This window comes from Myotis lucifugus, unplaced genomic scaffold, assembly GCF_000147115.1.
Source record: "Myotis lucifugus unplaced genomic scaffold, Myoluc2.0 scaffold_2, whole genome shotgun sequence".
NCBI classification, from domain to species: domain Eukaryota; kingdom Metazoa; phylum Chordata; class Mammalia; order Chiroptera; family Vespertilionidae; genus Myotis; species Myotis lucifugus.
The window spans coordinates 6762887-6779423 of NW_005871050.1; the positions used below are offsets into that span (position 1 = coordinate 6762887).

The 16537-nt window shown below is 39.3% G+C and overlaps 1 protein-coding gene across 1 annotated transcript in view; it reads left to right on the plus strand.

Moving 5' to 3' along the window:
* HS6ST2 (heparan sulfate 6-O-sulfotransferase 2) overlaps positions 1-16537 on the plus strand; it is a 315604-nt gene that overhangs the window by 211051 nt on the left and 88016 nt on the right. The window contains 1 exon segment of the mRNA XM_023757876.1: positions 11111-11143. Coding sequence (XP_023613644.1) covers positions 11111-11143 — 33 coding nt within the window.

Below are 16537 nucleotides of genomic sequence, written 5' to 3' on the forward strand. Positions count from 1 at the left end.
ACTCTCTTGTAATTTGGAGGGGGTTACTTTCTATTTGGGAGATGGCCACAGAGAAATTCAGGGGCTAGAACTTAGCTAGGGTAAAAAATACATAGACTCTGGAGTCAGATCAACCTACAAATCTCATTCTCTACGTAATGGCTGCAGGACCTTGAGAAAGATGCTTCTTCTCTTTGAGGCTGTTTCCTTACCTGTGCAAGGAGTTAGGAAGAGCAACTTACAAGCTTATTGTTCTAATTAAATGACAAAGCCTAGTCTTCATGCCTGGATCCCTGCTGCTGGCTCCCAATTGGTCTTTTCACTCCCATTCTTGTAGCATTAATTTTCTTATAGAAGACCCTGGTGCTTTTAAAGCTCCTAAACTGGAAGTCATGAGGTTTAGGAGGTAGCTATAACCCTATTATGAACTGAATTTGTGACCTTGGAAAAGTCCCTTTTTCTCTCAGGGCCTGAAAAAATGCAGAGATTGTGTGTGGTGGTCTCTAAGAGTAACTTCCAATTTTGATCTATTTAAAAAAGTTAATTTAGAGAGAGGAAGGGAGAGAGAGACATTGATGTGAGAGAGAAACAGAGATTGGTTTTTTACAGCTATGTCAAGGTCAGATTGTGAACAGCCTGGCTCACCATGCTTGAGACGGACTCCATCATTTTGCAATCACATCCCTTTCCCAAGGCAACAATTTTCCTCTTACCACTGTAATTACACGGGTCTTCTTGGAATGACGCATGTGTATTCTAGCTTTCTCCAATTTTTTTTTTCTTGGTCATCTTGCGTTGGACTTTCTGGCTTCAGCCCCTATGTAATTCAATCCCATTTTCCTAGAGATAAATATATGTAAAACTGCAAGAAGCACCTTCCACTGGAAGAGAGGAGAGAGGAGAGAGGAGAGAAGTGAGAGGAGAGAGAGAGAGAGAGAGACCGACCCAATCTGCCTGCCAACTTCCTTTTCCCTATAGGCTTCTAGCCCACCCACTGCCACCTGATTTATGTCCTAGGGAAGCAGCATAGCTGAAGTGAAGATTTACAGCAGCTTTTCATCTTCAAATGAGCTACTACCTCTCTTCCTTGTGTGTTCAAGTGCTTGGCCCTCACAGCCTGTAAGTTTATCCTGGAATTCACAATGAAAAGTGGTCCCATGAGAACCTTGAAGAGAGGTGCACAAGGAATTACTACAGAGCAGTTTGCAGGCGTGTACAGTAACTAACTAGAGTGCAGCCCCAGCTGTCAGTGCAGGTGTGATATGCACAGAGCAATTATATACAGTGACCTCTTCCACATTGGGGCCTCGTGGAGGCATGGCACGATGGGGAAGGCATAATAGTCAGAGTCATGGAATATTGAATATTCCCATCTTAGCACCTTCACTTACTAGTTGTATGACCTTGAGCAAGTTATTCTCTGACCCTTATCTGACATAGCTGTAAAATGAGCAGAATGATGCCTACCTCACAGGTACAATACAGCTTATCGGATAATGGTTTTGAGTGCCGGCATCCTACAAGATGGATTTGAATTATTAGTTTGCAAGTTTCTCTGAGCCTCAGTTTTCTCATCTGTGCAATGAGTACAGACTTTTGTTCAGGATGAAATGAGATAATTTATATAAAGTGCATGGCCCCTGGCATATAGTAAGCTATATGTTAGCTAATAGTATGATTGTTATTGTTTGTCATTTGAGTATAATTCCCATAATTCTAGAAAAGATATTCTGTGCACTCTTCCAGATGATTTGGTAAACTTGTTCTGTATTTTGGTACCTGGTTTTGGACCCTCAGGTAAGACATGAACCTGAGAATCCTGCAAAAGTAAGACCTTTTTCCTTGAGAAAGCAAAGGCTTTGCCCTAACAATGGTGCCACATCTTCACATTGAATGATGTCCAAAGTTGACAAAAATGTTGAGCTGGTCATGGATTTTTAAACAGCACATCCATCAATAGCAGCAAAGTAAATTCAATTATGAATATTATATCTGCCAAACAAAAATAACTATTTATCCAGGGGTCTTAAGCACAGTGCTGGGCCTTCTGATCTGTCACATTGTCAGAGATTCACAAGGTATATGTGGGCAAGAACAGCAGTGGCTTTAAGTCTTTGAGACAGATTTTTAACAATGAAGTCATTATATAGATGCTTCATTTACTTGCTCAGGCACTTAGATCTTTGGGAACATCCAGACAATGAAGAGGAGTTTTCATTTTTTTTAATTGAAATTGTTGAGTACATTGAATTCAGCAGGTTTTATGAAACACCCAGTTTGTGTCCTCTATTAGATATTATTGGATATCACAGGGAGGTCACAGTTTTATGGACAAAAATGAGACTCACAGATTCAAAAATTAAGTGACCAAAGAAAAGTAGAGTAGCTGGGACTCGAACAGTTCTGTCTACTCCAAAGCCTGTGCCTCCTCCATTCTAGCACATTGCCTCTTCACAGACCTGTCAATTCACTCATTTGGGGCTGACTTGAGAGAAGTCTCAGACCCAATCCAGTGGCTTCTGCAATACTTTGATTTCAGCAGAGATGGAAACTTCTTGCCAAAAGCAAGTGATAGGTATCCAGAATGGGCCATTCCACGTATCTCTACGTCTGATCCTCTTGGTGACTTGGCTGAGTATTTTCTGACAACAATCTCTATACTTATTTTAGCACTTGCCAAATCATTACATATTAGAGACTTTTTCATGTTTTGTGTTTTAGACATGTGAAGAAGTGAATGAAGCCATTATATCTTAAATTGTTAGTTTACCATCCTTGGTATCAGCATAAAATATTTGGGATGCAGTAGAGTAGCAGTCCATTGTGAAACTCAATGTAAAATTTACAGAGAAAATCCTCTGCTGATGTGAACCAGTGCTGAAATAGCATTCGCTGTAGAACTTTCATACCCCAAAGTCTGAAATATGGAAACAAAGTGGGATAAAATAAACCACTTACACATACACACACTTATAAGTGAAACTTTTTCAGGCCCTTTTAAACAGAAACCAAGCCCTATTATACCGATATTTCTAAGGAATTCTTAATGGTCTATTGTTACTTCAGAGCGAAAGTATTTATATGATCAAATTGAGGAAACACATTGCTGAAACCTAATATACAGATACAGATGTTTGCACCTGGGGAACTCTAAAACACATTCAAAATTCAAAATCACTGTCAACTTTCAACTGATGGAGTCGGCCTGCATCTGTATGTCTTATTTTACAATTCAAGCAGCGCCCCTGCATCATGAGTGGAAATGGTTCTCAGGAAGAACAAGCCAGGTTTTCTTTTATGGACTTTTTTTGCTTTGTTTGTTCAATCACAAAATACTCCTTTCACTGCTTTCAGAAAGAATGTATCTTGACATAGCCAAGGAAAAGTTATAGCTAAATCCATTTCCCATGAAAACAGGAACCCTGTCTTCAGATTCTTTTTTCCTCTTTTTATTGAATTTATTGGGGTGACACTGGTTAACAAAATTACACAGGTTTCAGTTGCACAATTCCAGAACACATCACCTCTGCACCGTATTGTGTGTTCACCACCTCAAGTCAAGTCTCCTTCCATCACGAAAAGATACTCAATGTCACTGATCATCAGAGACATGCAAATTAAAACCACAATGAGACAGCACCTCACATCTGTCAGAATGGCTGCCATCAATAAATCCACAAACAACAAGTGTTGGCAAGGATGGTGAAGGAAAAGGGAACCCTTGTGCACTTGTTGGTGGGAATGTAGATTGGTGTCTCCAGATTCTTAATTAGATCAGCACTAGAGGGCACTCTTATGATGCCAAAATGGAAGAATTTTACTAAAATTGGTGGGCGCGGGTAGGGGTGAGCTGAGGGGGTTCAGTAATGATTGCAGATAACAGACACAGCTTAGAGAAGATATCTGCAACTGAGAATTGACTGCCTCACCAACAGATAAGAAAACACTATTTGAAAAGGGCTGCTTAGCCATTTTCCTCAGCAGATCCACTTCATTTTCAAAATGTGGTTGGTGTTTTGGCAATACAGGGCCCAGGTATTAGGCATCATTTCTCAGAGTAAAAAGAATGTAAGAATCACAGATTGTTACCATGGGATGTAGTAAAAGTGCATTAAGGCAGAAAATCAAATATGAGAGAGAAGTTTAGGAAAATGTGTTTACAATTTAACAGCTACTAGAAAGGAAGAATCTAAAATCCTTGGGGTCTTTTATGGTTGTTTTCCAAGTCTTTTGCAGCCATTGTTCACTGAGTTGTTTTGAATGGTTGTGTCTGGAGGCTCAGATGCCTGTCTGCCTGCTGCCCCTCAACAGACTGTGGTGGGTACAGGGTAGGTAGTGTGTTGTCCTGCCACTGATGGCATTCAGTGATCTGTGGCACATCCTTGCCCCGCTAGGGTCACAGGGTCAGGAAAGGGTTGCGCAACACTAATTAATTGTCTCTAAAAGAACACATCTCCCAGCCACTCAGAGTCTGTGGTTGATGACTGCAGAAAGAATTTTCAGTATCAGTTGTGACTCCTGTTTTTCATTCCGGGCACTGGCCAGAATGACTCAGGTGTGCCCATGTGCAGTTCCCTGAGGAGCCAGTGTGGGGACTAAATATCTAATTGGAAGAGTGGGTCACTGAAGACAAACTTGTCTATTCTGCCTTTGGCCCCCAAATCTCTTAGAGCAGCAATGCAAACGCATTTCTCTAGGCCTCACTTTGTAAGGATCCAGGCTACATTTCATAGGAAATGTTCCTGACTGAGTCAAATTCTTATAAAGTCTTAGAACATTAAATGAACAGGCACCTTTGGGAAAGCAAAGGTCCAACACCCTGACCGTGTGGCTAGGGAAATTGAGTGCCATCTTCCCCATTGGAGAATAGGCCTGCCCAACATCACACAGCAGAGTTGGCAGGAGGACCTTAGTCTTTTGACTTCTAGTCCAGGCCCCTTTCTCTTACCTTGTGTTGCATTTGTCTTTCCCCAAACACAGTAATTCTAGGGAACAAGAAACCAGTAGCTATTAGCCGAATGGTTTTGGTATAGCTAAAATAGCTCTGTGTTATATATTGTATATTGTATATAGTATTGTATTTAGGTGGTGTAGATGGAGAGATGTGGAAGCAAATCCATAGTCAAATATGTCGCCTCTAAATGCCATAGGACTGGATATTTAACCATTAGAGGGTCATTTCTGTGGGTCTAGAAGACTCTGTAGTCTCAACTCTTGCCCAAAGACAAGATAGAATGGAAAATTCTTGTCACCTGGCAGGGAAAGTAGGCCAGAAGAATGGGTCTGGAAGCCAGATTTAGTTATCTTAAGGAAAGGGGGAACTTTGAGAGGAGCAGTCAAGATGAACTTAGGAGACCTTACAGTTGTATCAATGGGGATTAAAATGAATACTCATAGAATAAAAGCTGGAAAGGATGTTGTGGATTTCAGTTTCTCAGGCAGACCATGAGAAGCTCCCTGTCTCAGAGTATGCATCATTTCTGGCAGGCTTAGCATAATACAAGGAAGAAAGCAGACCAAGTAGTAGAACATAGATGTTGAGAGACACCCCTCCCCATATCAATAAATGTGGATGCTCTCAGCGTGATCTTTTCTATGTAAGTATCTCTGACAACTGGCTTTACAAGGCTGGTTCTGTTCCCAGAGTAGGACAATGGCTCAGCAAGGGGTTTGTGAGCCCTGACCTAGGCCTGCAATAGATTCACTATACTTATGGACAATTCTTACTTATGGACAATTCTTTTACTCGTCTTCTTCCCTAGGCAGCTGATCGGTTTCTCTCTCATCCATGTTTCTAGCTCTCTATCCCTCTCCCTTCCTCTCTGTAAAAAATTAATAAAATATATTAAAAAATGGTCAAGGGCATGTACCTTGGTTGCGGGCACATCCCCAGTGAGGGGTGTGCAGGAGTCCAAGTTTTCGGGTTCAATTCCAGTCAGGGCACATACCTAAAGTCGCCCAGTCAAGGCTTGTACGGGAGGCAACCAATCTCTCTCTCCTGTTTCTTTCTCTCTCTCTCTCTCTCTCTCTCTCTCTCTCTCTCTCTCTCTCTCTCCTCTCTCGTCAATGAAAACATGCCCTCAAGTGAGGATTAAACAAAATTATTATGCATAAAAGTTATTGAGCCTGACCTTGGACCTGGTAGTCGGCTACAGGTTTTCTGTGCATGATCTCATTGAACCCTCACAACCACCTTGTGAAGCACACATTGACATGTCTAGATAGGTTGTTTACATTTGGTTTCTCTTCTGATTGAGCAGGCTTCTGTTCTCACTGGTCGGTGCCCATGCCATATTGGTTGTTAAATATGTTGAATATCATTACTGGCATAGGTCCTATACTTGTTCCCAATTTGTAGCTGAGGAAATCAAGGTTGAGAGGTTATGGGACCTGAGCAGTGCCACACAGTAAGTTAAAGAGCCTGGACTAGAACCCAATCTGTGTGACTTCGGGCTTATTCCATGGACCCATACCACCTCTCAGGCTTGCATGTGAGCAAAAAGCAGAGGCCAAGCATTTTAACACTTTGCAAGTAGCAATTTTTCCTGGGGCTTAAGAATCATCTAGTCTTTAGTCTGGCCTTTCCACCCTCCCCCGCCCCTCCAATTTGAACAACAATCTTTTGCCCAGGACTTTGTAGGCATGAAACCCCTTACCATTTAGGGGATCAGATTTAACACGCAGAGTAAGTTTTTTCAATAGGATATCCCGTATTTGCCTTCAGAGACCAAAAGAGGATATGACCTGAGATTCAAAAGGTGGTGCAGGTAATTAAGCAGCAGTATAGTAAGTCAGACAATGACGAGGGTGGAAAGCATCCTAAGTGGGGAGAGGGTGGGCAATCAAGGGTAACTCAGAGTGTGGGAGTTGGGTAGAGGGTGATCAAACCAACCTAGTGTCAGAAACCCGAGAAGATGAATGAGCCAATTGCTTGGCAACTCTGAAACACTATAGGTAATTGACTCCCACAGATGTATTATCATCTACCAAAGATTTTCGATCAAATCAAAACAGTGTTTGTGTGTTTTTTTGTTGTGTTGTGTTTTTAACCACCCTTTGCACAATCTGAGAAGGTATGTAGCCTTTATCTGGGAGTGTGTAGCTATGGAGGTCTCTGCTGATTGACAGCAATCACCAACATGGCAGGCTCCTGGCAGATGAAGAAGCTGCATGAGCAGAAAGAAAAATGGGGGCGGGGCAACAATTGTTGATCGATTAGATTTTTCTTGTTACAGTATTCTCAGTTAAGTTTCCTTGTGTACCTTTTCCATAGTAAAGAACCAGCCACTCTATATTTCAAATAAACAAAGCTGTTGCCCTGGACAGAATGATGATTGGCTACATTTCAACTTGGTGATTATTGTTTTGGCCATGTTCTTATTTACTCATAAGCTCAGAATGTTGGGCTCTGAGCTCTCTGAACTTCTAATGGCATGTTTTACTGAGAAAATGACTAGAGATGGCTGTACTTTTCACTAACTTGGCACCAAAATAAAAGATAAAGCTATTAGAGAATTACAAAATATTGGAACTGGAGGATTTTTAGAAATCCCTCATTTCATATGGCTCCCTGAGAGAATGGAGAAGGAAATTTGCTGGAGATCAAATGAGTCATAGGTAAAACCATGAATAGAAACCATGGATTCTGATTTTTTAGGCGGGGACTCTCAGATTTTTACATCATCCTGTTTTCCCTAGATCTTGATTTGGACCTTTAATATAAAAGTGAATAGGTAGCTTCATTTGTCTTTCTGAAGCTCTAACCTGCATGGAGAACATAAATGCCAGGGATAGGTGTCATTGTTTGAGGTTTCTGGTTTGCATGACTCCTCATGTTGGGGCTCCCAAGTCTCCCCCAATTCCCATTTTTTCAATGATGTATATGTGTTCTCTTCATTTACACCTTTTCCTTTCCATGCTAATTTGACATTATGCAGGAGCTGTCAATTGAGGGATATTTGTCATCTTCTCAAAGTTGGGCCCACAGGAAGGTTACACTTAACTGTTTCTTCTTCAGACAGTGTCTGTATAATGAGCTTGAGCACCAGCTCCTTTTGTCCACCAATTGCTGTTGCTTCCCCAATATATGGCTTGCTGACGGGTGATGAATGCAATCTCAGAGTGTCACTGGGATAACAGTTACAGAGCACTACTATGAGAAATACTCTGCCAGGATGTGGGACTTCAGTATTACAAAGCTGCCATTGAGGGACTTCTCGTTCTTACAGAATTTCAAGGTGCACGTACGTGGAGTCCTATGGACAACAAATGGTCCAGTTAAAAAGAAATCTGACTTATAGCCATGGGGGTGGGGGGTGTCCACAAGGAAAAATCATGAATAGAAATAATGTCCATTTCAATTAGAAAAAGAATTATTTGTAATACAAATGTTGAATCTTTTTTTTAAATTGATTTTAGAGAGGAAGGGAGAGGGAGAGAGAGATAGAAACATCAATGATGAGAGAGAATCATTGATTGGCTGCCTTCTGCATGCCCCCTCGTGGGGATCAAACCCGCAATCCAGACATGTGCCTTTGGCTGGAATCGAACCTGGGACCTTTCAGTCCGCAGGCTGACGCTCTATCCATTGAGCCAAACCAGCTAGGGCACAAATGTTGAATCTTATGCCATTGGATATGTACTCCATATATAAATAGAGACATACAGTGGGGCCTTGACTTACGAGTTTAATTCGTTCCGTGACGGAGCTCGTAACTCAAATTACTCGTATGTCAAATCAAAAAGTGAACGAGTGAGACACGTGATGCTGGGCTGATGTTGTGGCGTTCACTGTGACGTTCGCTGTGCCAACTAGCGGTGGGGTATCTGAAGCTGGCTCGTAACCCGAATTTTAGCTCGCAACTCAAAGCAAAAAATCGGCCGAGAGACGGCTCGTATCTCGAAAAACTCTTTAGTCGGGACACTCGTAAGTCAAGGCCCCACTGTAAATAAAATGGGGGAAAAATCTTTCTGAGCATTAATAACATATAGTATATTTCTGTGGCACTCTTTTCCAATCAGATGGCCTAAAAAAGCTTCCATAAGATTGTGAACTCTGTGAAGGCAGGGATTTGTGTCTGTTCTATTTACTGCTACACCCTCAGTATCTCTAATAATGCCTGCTGCATAATAAATAATCAATATTTTTATGGGGTGATTTTTGTTGAATATATATGATGTATAACTGTATAAATTTAAGGTGTACAATGTGTTAATTTGATAATTCATACATTTAAATATGATTGCCATTGTAGTGCTATTTAGCACCCCTGTCACATTACATAACTGTCATTTCTTTTTATTAAAGGGTCTTTTTAAAAGATTCCATTTAAGATCCTTCCTAAAGTGTGTGTGTGTGTGTGTGTGTATAAAATGAGTTCATAAAGTTAATTCATTTATTCTAATCAGTATGTCTCTCCTTTTTTACTTTCTATCCATGGTCTTTGATTCACTTCCAATGCCTGCCTGCCCTTTCGATTGATGCACCTGCAACATCTTCCTGTATCACCACTGAATACTCTGCCTGGACAACCTGGACTCCCAGGTAAGGTGATGAACTTCTAAAAGTCTCAGTGCTATCACTGAACAAACTTTAATAGACAGCTGAGAAGTATACATATAAATTAAAAAATAATCTCAAGATACAATAGTTCCTCCTGATTAACGTTAAATTTTGTCTGGTTCCCATGTAAATCAATTCTGCACATATTTATATTATTTGAAGATTTCTGTTAGTGCAGCATAATTAAAATTACAGTTTTTAGAAAGTGCTATGTATATGACTTTGGAAATTTATAGTACTAAGAATCAACATAGAGCTTCATCTTTTTTATTTTTGTTTTGCATTTTTTACCCCAAATTATGTTATTTTGTTGTTGTTCCTGAAGCTGAGTGTAGTCGAAGGGGTATTAGCCTCTCTTCACTGTGTAGGGAAACTAAGTCATGGGGTAGATTAAAAAACACACACACCACAAACTTTTGATTACTTCTTTCTCCTGGTTGGAATAGAAGAAGAACACATAAGGCCCTGGATGGTAAGTCAGCTAATAGGGGGATTATCTGGCATCAGCAGTCACCATCACTTTAGTTTTTCATAATACTTGCTTCTGTGGCCTTCTTACCAACTCACAGAACCAGGAAAAATAAGGCTGAGCCACAGTGGGAACTGATAATAAAAGTCTTCTATTGCTTCTCAAATGACGATGCAAGGCTCTGCTGCTAGTAATGCTATTAAAAGTCTCTCTTACCTCACTTCTAAAGCCTCCAGACAAATTAATGCAAAGAAACTATTCTCTCAAGAAAATGTATAGGCCATGTAACTCGTTTTGGGTACAAAAGTGTTATCATATTATATTATCCTTTGCTAAATATAATACAAAAGCTAACTGAGCCCATTTGAACCCTCAAACTAGCAATTGACCCATGCACAACTTCACAATCCCTGCTAATATCAGAAATTCACATAGTAGAATTAGCGTTTTGTGACTATTAAGACATATTATGAAAATAGCTGAGATTTTTTTTTATGGAGAGACACATTGCTTACTTTGATGGATGTCTTGTGTTTGGGTAGAAAGGATTAGAGTAATGCTTTATGGATCACTTACTGTGTGCTTGGAATTTCATCATTTTGTGGAGAACATCAGCAAAGTTTAATCATTCTTTTTATTCTTTTCCTTTGTTATTTGTGTTTTATATATTCCCGATTATATGAAAAATTACTACCAATTCCTACAGGGTCCTTTCAATCATGCATTTCCATGTTAGTGATACCATAGCATTTGGTTTGGTTTTTGGTTTACTGACTTCTGTGTTTTGCTTAGATGGCCATCGCTTTTGTGAAAGGGAATGGAATTAGCGTGATTGAGTGGTAGATCTGTCATTCTCAATCCATAAAGTTCCATCGGTCTGACTCTTAGGGCTCACCATTTTAGCACTCTGATTCATAATTCCCCCACTATTTGAGAAGAGCTAAATGAGGACCAAGGTGAAGGAGCCATCCATGAACTGGTTCCTTGTGTGTTTGAAAGCTGAAAAAAACATGCTATCAAAGCACACTGGAAAACTTACTATTTTAACTTCTTTCTTACCAAGCTCTTGCTAGTACCTGGTTTCACTGTTCCTTTAACAGGTGGAGGATTTTTCAGATTCTAGATGCAACGAGGTAAGTGACAATGCATTTTTAGTTTAACTGAACCCAAGTAAGCTACACTAAATAGATTTTGCAGTTGCTTATCAGTTCAATTTCAATATAATAAGTAGGTTATGAGCTTGAGACAAATTCTTTTCAGGACTATTTCTTTTAGTTTAAAACAGCTGAAACTACCCAGTCATGTATGTAGTCTTAGGCATGTAGAACTAGTTCAGAGTGGATGAATGTTTAGGGCCAGCACCCCAGACAGTTGGGCAGTAGGTCATTAGCTCTTTTTTCTTTTCGTTGAAATAGGATGACGCTGTGGAGTGTTTTGTGAAGGCCCCACCACCCACCAACATTATCTTTTTCACAGTGCTCAGGCACGCCTGCCTGTTTACTAGGCTGGATGGTGATTTAGGGACTAACTAGGTTAGATTTTTATTGAAGGAAAATCAATTATTTGAAAATATCAGGGCTTTTAAAGTATGTAAGTACAGGGTTGGGCAAAAGTAGGTTTACAGTTGTTCATATGGAAAATGATACAATAATTAATAAATAAGTATACCTGTCTGACTGTTCATAGCATCAACCTTTGAACCAGGAGGTCATGATTCAATTCCCAATTAGGGTACATGCCCCGGTTTCGGACTGGATCCCCAGTAGGGGGCATGCATGAAACAACCGATCAATGATTCTCTCTCATCATTGATGTTTCTATCTCTCTCTCTCCTCTCTTCCTCTGTGAAATCAATAAAATATAAAAGATAATAAAAAGAAAGAATAATACAAGAATAACAGTATTTTGCGTACTCATATCTGTAAACCTACTTTGCCCCACCCTGTATGCAGACTTGCAGGTAGAGTAATCCCATAGTCCAGAGACCTTTATGACATGAGCTCTGCAGCAGAGCAGATCTAATTAAACACAGGAAAGTTCCTAACTGTGAGGGTGGTGGGGTATTGAGAATGCTCCACGTTAGTGCCTTTGTAGACATCAACTGTGTGCCACAAGTTATACAATCATGTCACCTCTAGTGCTGAAGAGGCTGTGAGAATCATAAGCCATTTTGTAAATGTGTGCTGTAGTTGCTTGGCACATTGTTTTCTAAGATCATGATGTTCACCAGTACTCTATTTGGCCTATTGTAGGCTTATTGGCTCCAGAAATATTTACCAGGGTCTCTACTTTCTCTTCCTACCCACCTACATTTCATCCTATGCTCCCTGGCCCAGTAAGTGTAAGCAAGAGCAAAGGTTGGAGCCTTGGGATTCCTCCACGAGGGAAGACTCTCATTCAAATAGAATAGATGGACCATTTATTAGATGTCCAATTTAGCTTTCAGTAGCTGGGCTTCCATATTCCCACAAGGGCATCAGTTGGTTTATTTCATAGCTGAGATTAGTAAATTCAGTGTTTAATTCTATAGTCAGACTATAATTCATTGAGGCAAATGATATAGACACACAGACACTTAGTAACACAATATTAGCATGGGAATGTGTTTAAAGATCATAGATTGGATGTATCATGGTGGCAAGAGTACTATGTTCTGCTAGTAACTAGTAGGGTGATTTTGCTTAAGTCTCATCTCTGCTGTGAGCCTTGATTTCCTTATTTGTAAAATAAAACAGAGTGGATGATCATTAAGATAATGGTCAATAACATAGAGACTGTTATCTCAAAAATTGCTTTCATGGGGGACATGTTAAGAATTTAGTTTTATTTTTGCTTTAAAATTTGCTGCATGATACAACCATCTCTCTACAACTGTTTTACTATATAACAGAGAAAATCTTGACATACTCTATTTTTATTATCATGCTGATTGATTTGACCAGATGTTATTATCAGAGCAATTTATACCTGGTCTTTGTCTGTGAGAAAGGAAGAGAGAAGTACCAATGCAATGGAAAAGAAATGGCTTTGGTAAATGTCAATGGGGCCATTTTTAATTCTGGTGGACTGAATGGTGTATGAAAACTCTCCAAGGCTAGCACATTTTCAACCACTAGTAAAATAATAAAGTAACAACTCATTTGGTAATCCCCATTGGTCATGCACTTTTATAAATATACAGGATTATGATGATCTCTGCCTCATAATTAAAATTTGCATAAATACTTGCTGTAATTTAGTTGTCTGAATGGATTTTGTAATCCAAAGAGAGAAGGGAACAATCAGTGGAAGCCATCCCAAATGCCTTGTTATTGCTACATACATGCAAAATTAACAGTGATACTAATTGTTTGAAAGAGAGCCCTGTGTGTGTTTTTTTTCTGTAGATGGCAAAAAATTAATTGCCAGAGTTTTTGTCACTCTCTCTTTTTTTCTATAACCTGCTGTACCATAAGATCTGCAGTTAGTTGTAAGCAAATTATTTGGCTGAATATTCAGTGTATAATTTTGTGATGGAGTTTCCAAACTTCTGTTTAAGTTATCAATCAATATCTTGAACAGTCAAAATCTAGTTTTTATAATATTTTAACTGTAGGCCTCTATAAATCTAGGGAATAAAAGTATGCTGACATACCAACCAGTTCTGCTGCTGCATTTACATTCTACTTTGTATTCTATATCTTTAAAATTAAACCTTCATATGAGAGTCATAGAAAGTCAAGGCTAGAAACGTTTAAGATCATCCTGTCTAATCCACTCATTTTTGAGATGAGTTTGATTATCAGTAATTTGAATATTAATAACAACCACCAAATTAATGATGCCACACTTATGTTTTTTTAACCTTTCAAACCATTGGGAACAATTATAGTAAATACATTTGAATTATAACTGGTTGTTTTGGGATCATATAGCTTCGATTCACTAGTATTTTCCAAAAACCTGAATCAGATTTCTTAAAATATGACTTCATGAAGTTTACCTAAACATAGCCATAATATTGATGGTATACATGTGAAAGGAGATATCCTATGCAAAACACTTGACAATTTGAGTCAACCAATATTAGTTATTTTCCCCTTATGCGTAGATTACCTAGCTAACATCCACCCAGTGGAAATGTTACTTGAGTGACTGAAAGTATGGGCTTTTGTTCTATCTTGGTGCTGCCACTTTGTAGCACTGTGACCTTGAGTAATTTATTTAACTTCTGTGGGTTTTCAAGTTTCTTCACATGTAAAGTGTAGCCACCTTAAAGAGTTGTGCAAAGATTAAATTGAGATCAGGGATATCGTGTACTTAGCACTGTTTTGGCACATAGTAAACAGGCAATAAATAGTAGTGGTTATTACTGCCATTATCTGGTACACCCAGGACCAGTCTCATTCAATACTAATATTTAATCTTATGGTGCTTCAGAGTACATGCATATATACATGTACACATAAACATATGGACACTCTATGAGTCCATAAGAATGACATTGGGAAGACTGTTTTCCCAAAAGTCATGTGTGACCACCATATTTTAAAATCCAATGGCTTCTTCTCTGGCTTCAATCTTCTTGAACCTTTTGGAGGTTCTTGCACTTCTTCACTTTTTCTCTTACTTGAAAGCATTAATAATTTATCTTGGTTCACCTCCTGTCTTCTACTCGACACTTAAGTTTGTTTTGTTGGAGTCTCTTTTACACACACACACACACACACACACACACACACACACAGCCTCTCCCTCCCCCTCACTGTTTAAATGGAGCAATTCCCAAGGTTCTGTCATTGATCTGCTTCTCTTCTCTTGCTATGTTCTCATTCTGGGTAATTTCATCTCCTCACATAGCTTCACCTTTCACCTCTACACGAGTGATTCCCAAATTGACCTCTTCAATTCTTAACTCATTCCGGAGCTCCAGGCTAACTCCAATTTCCAATTGCCTGCTGAGCATCTCCAGGGCAGGATATCTGAGGAGACTGAATTGTAGTCTGGTTTTTGTCATCCTGTGTCAGGAATGCAGATGGGGGAATGTAGCTCCAAGTAGTGCTCAGAGTTGAAAACAAAGAAGAAGTGCTGGGCATTAGTCCGAGCAGAAGTAAAAGTAGTTTCAATTAAGCAAGTGATTTCAAATAAGCTTTCCAGGGAAAGCATCACAAGTACACTGTGAATTTATGTTATTATGAACTGGAGACATAAATTGGCACTTGAAACTTTAAAAGGTGTGTGTTTTCTAAGAAGGAGGAAACAGCTTTCCTAATGAAAATTGAGTTCAGTTTTTAGGTGCTGGAAGGCTGGCGAGTTTCAGGAAAATGTTAATTAAAATTAACTTTCCTGGGACAATTTGTGTGGTTAATCTTGTTTCAGTGTTTTGTAATACAGATATACCTGCCAAAAGGAAGGATATATTCAGCCTGAAGGATGAGCATGTGGGAATTTTGAGAGCACATGCATGCATAGACACGTACACACATTCTGGGAGAGCTATGCCTGAGAGTTTGAATGTGGGAAAATAATTCAGAGGGTAGATAGATATTTTTTCTTTCATTCATTCTGCAAATACTTACTGAATGCCTACTAGGAACCCCTCTCTCTGGCGCAATGGGCTGTAAATGAAGAACATATAATGTCTTTGTCTATAAGTGTCTTATATATTTTTCTTTAGTTATATATAGGTATGTTGATAATTGAATTTGGTCTAGAAATACCTGCAGCATGTGACAAATTGTTCAATAACTATAACCTTGCTGACAATCTTAATGACCAAAGAAGAACTTAGAGGAAATAAGACAGTGTTAAAGTGGGAAAAGAATGTGCATAAATTCGAATTAGAAATTGATTGCTTCCTTTAAATTTAGTAAACATTGAATTACTTTGGTACTGTACATTTCTAGCTGGCTCTCAGTGTTTCCCACCAGACTAAGAATGATTGTCTAACCCTGAAACTTAATTAGAGCAAAGGGATGAGCAAATTTTGGTTAATGTGTATAGTATTGTTAGGAGAATTCTTTGTGAATAAGCTATTCGTGTGGAAACTATAGACCTAGCTTATAGCTTTAGCACGGGAAACAATATTCTTTTTGAAGATGGGTGACCCCATTTCCCACCTTCCAAAAATTAAGTAAATCCCTTCCAGTTGAGTCCCTTCCCTATGAAGTATTCTGAGGCCATCTTACCCTACAAAATGCAATGGCCTAGTTAGTAAATCAGGGTGAGTTTCTAGCCTTCATTGATGCACCCCAGCCTCCTCTTTAGAAATTTAGCATGGCTCTTTGATGGCAACTCCTAAATCCAAGTGTTCTTAGACCCAATTGTCAATTTCAAAGTATCTTTCATGGTCACTCTCAGGTTGTAAAGATCCCTCATTGCATTTGTAATCCTGAAAACATACCCTGATGCCCCAGAGCTCTTGCTGTGGATATGTAGATGGCACACCCTCTTCCAGTATTCCAGCACCCCCTTGAGGATCTTTAAGGAACTAAAGCTCTCATATTTTTTTTGTCCTAAATGAACTGAGACATTGATATATTTCTCTT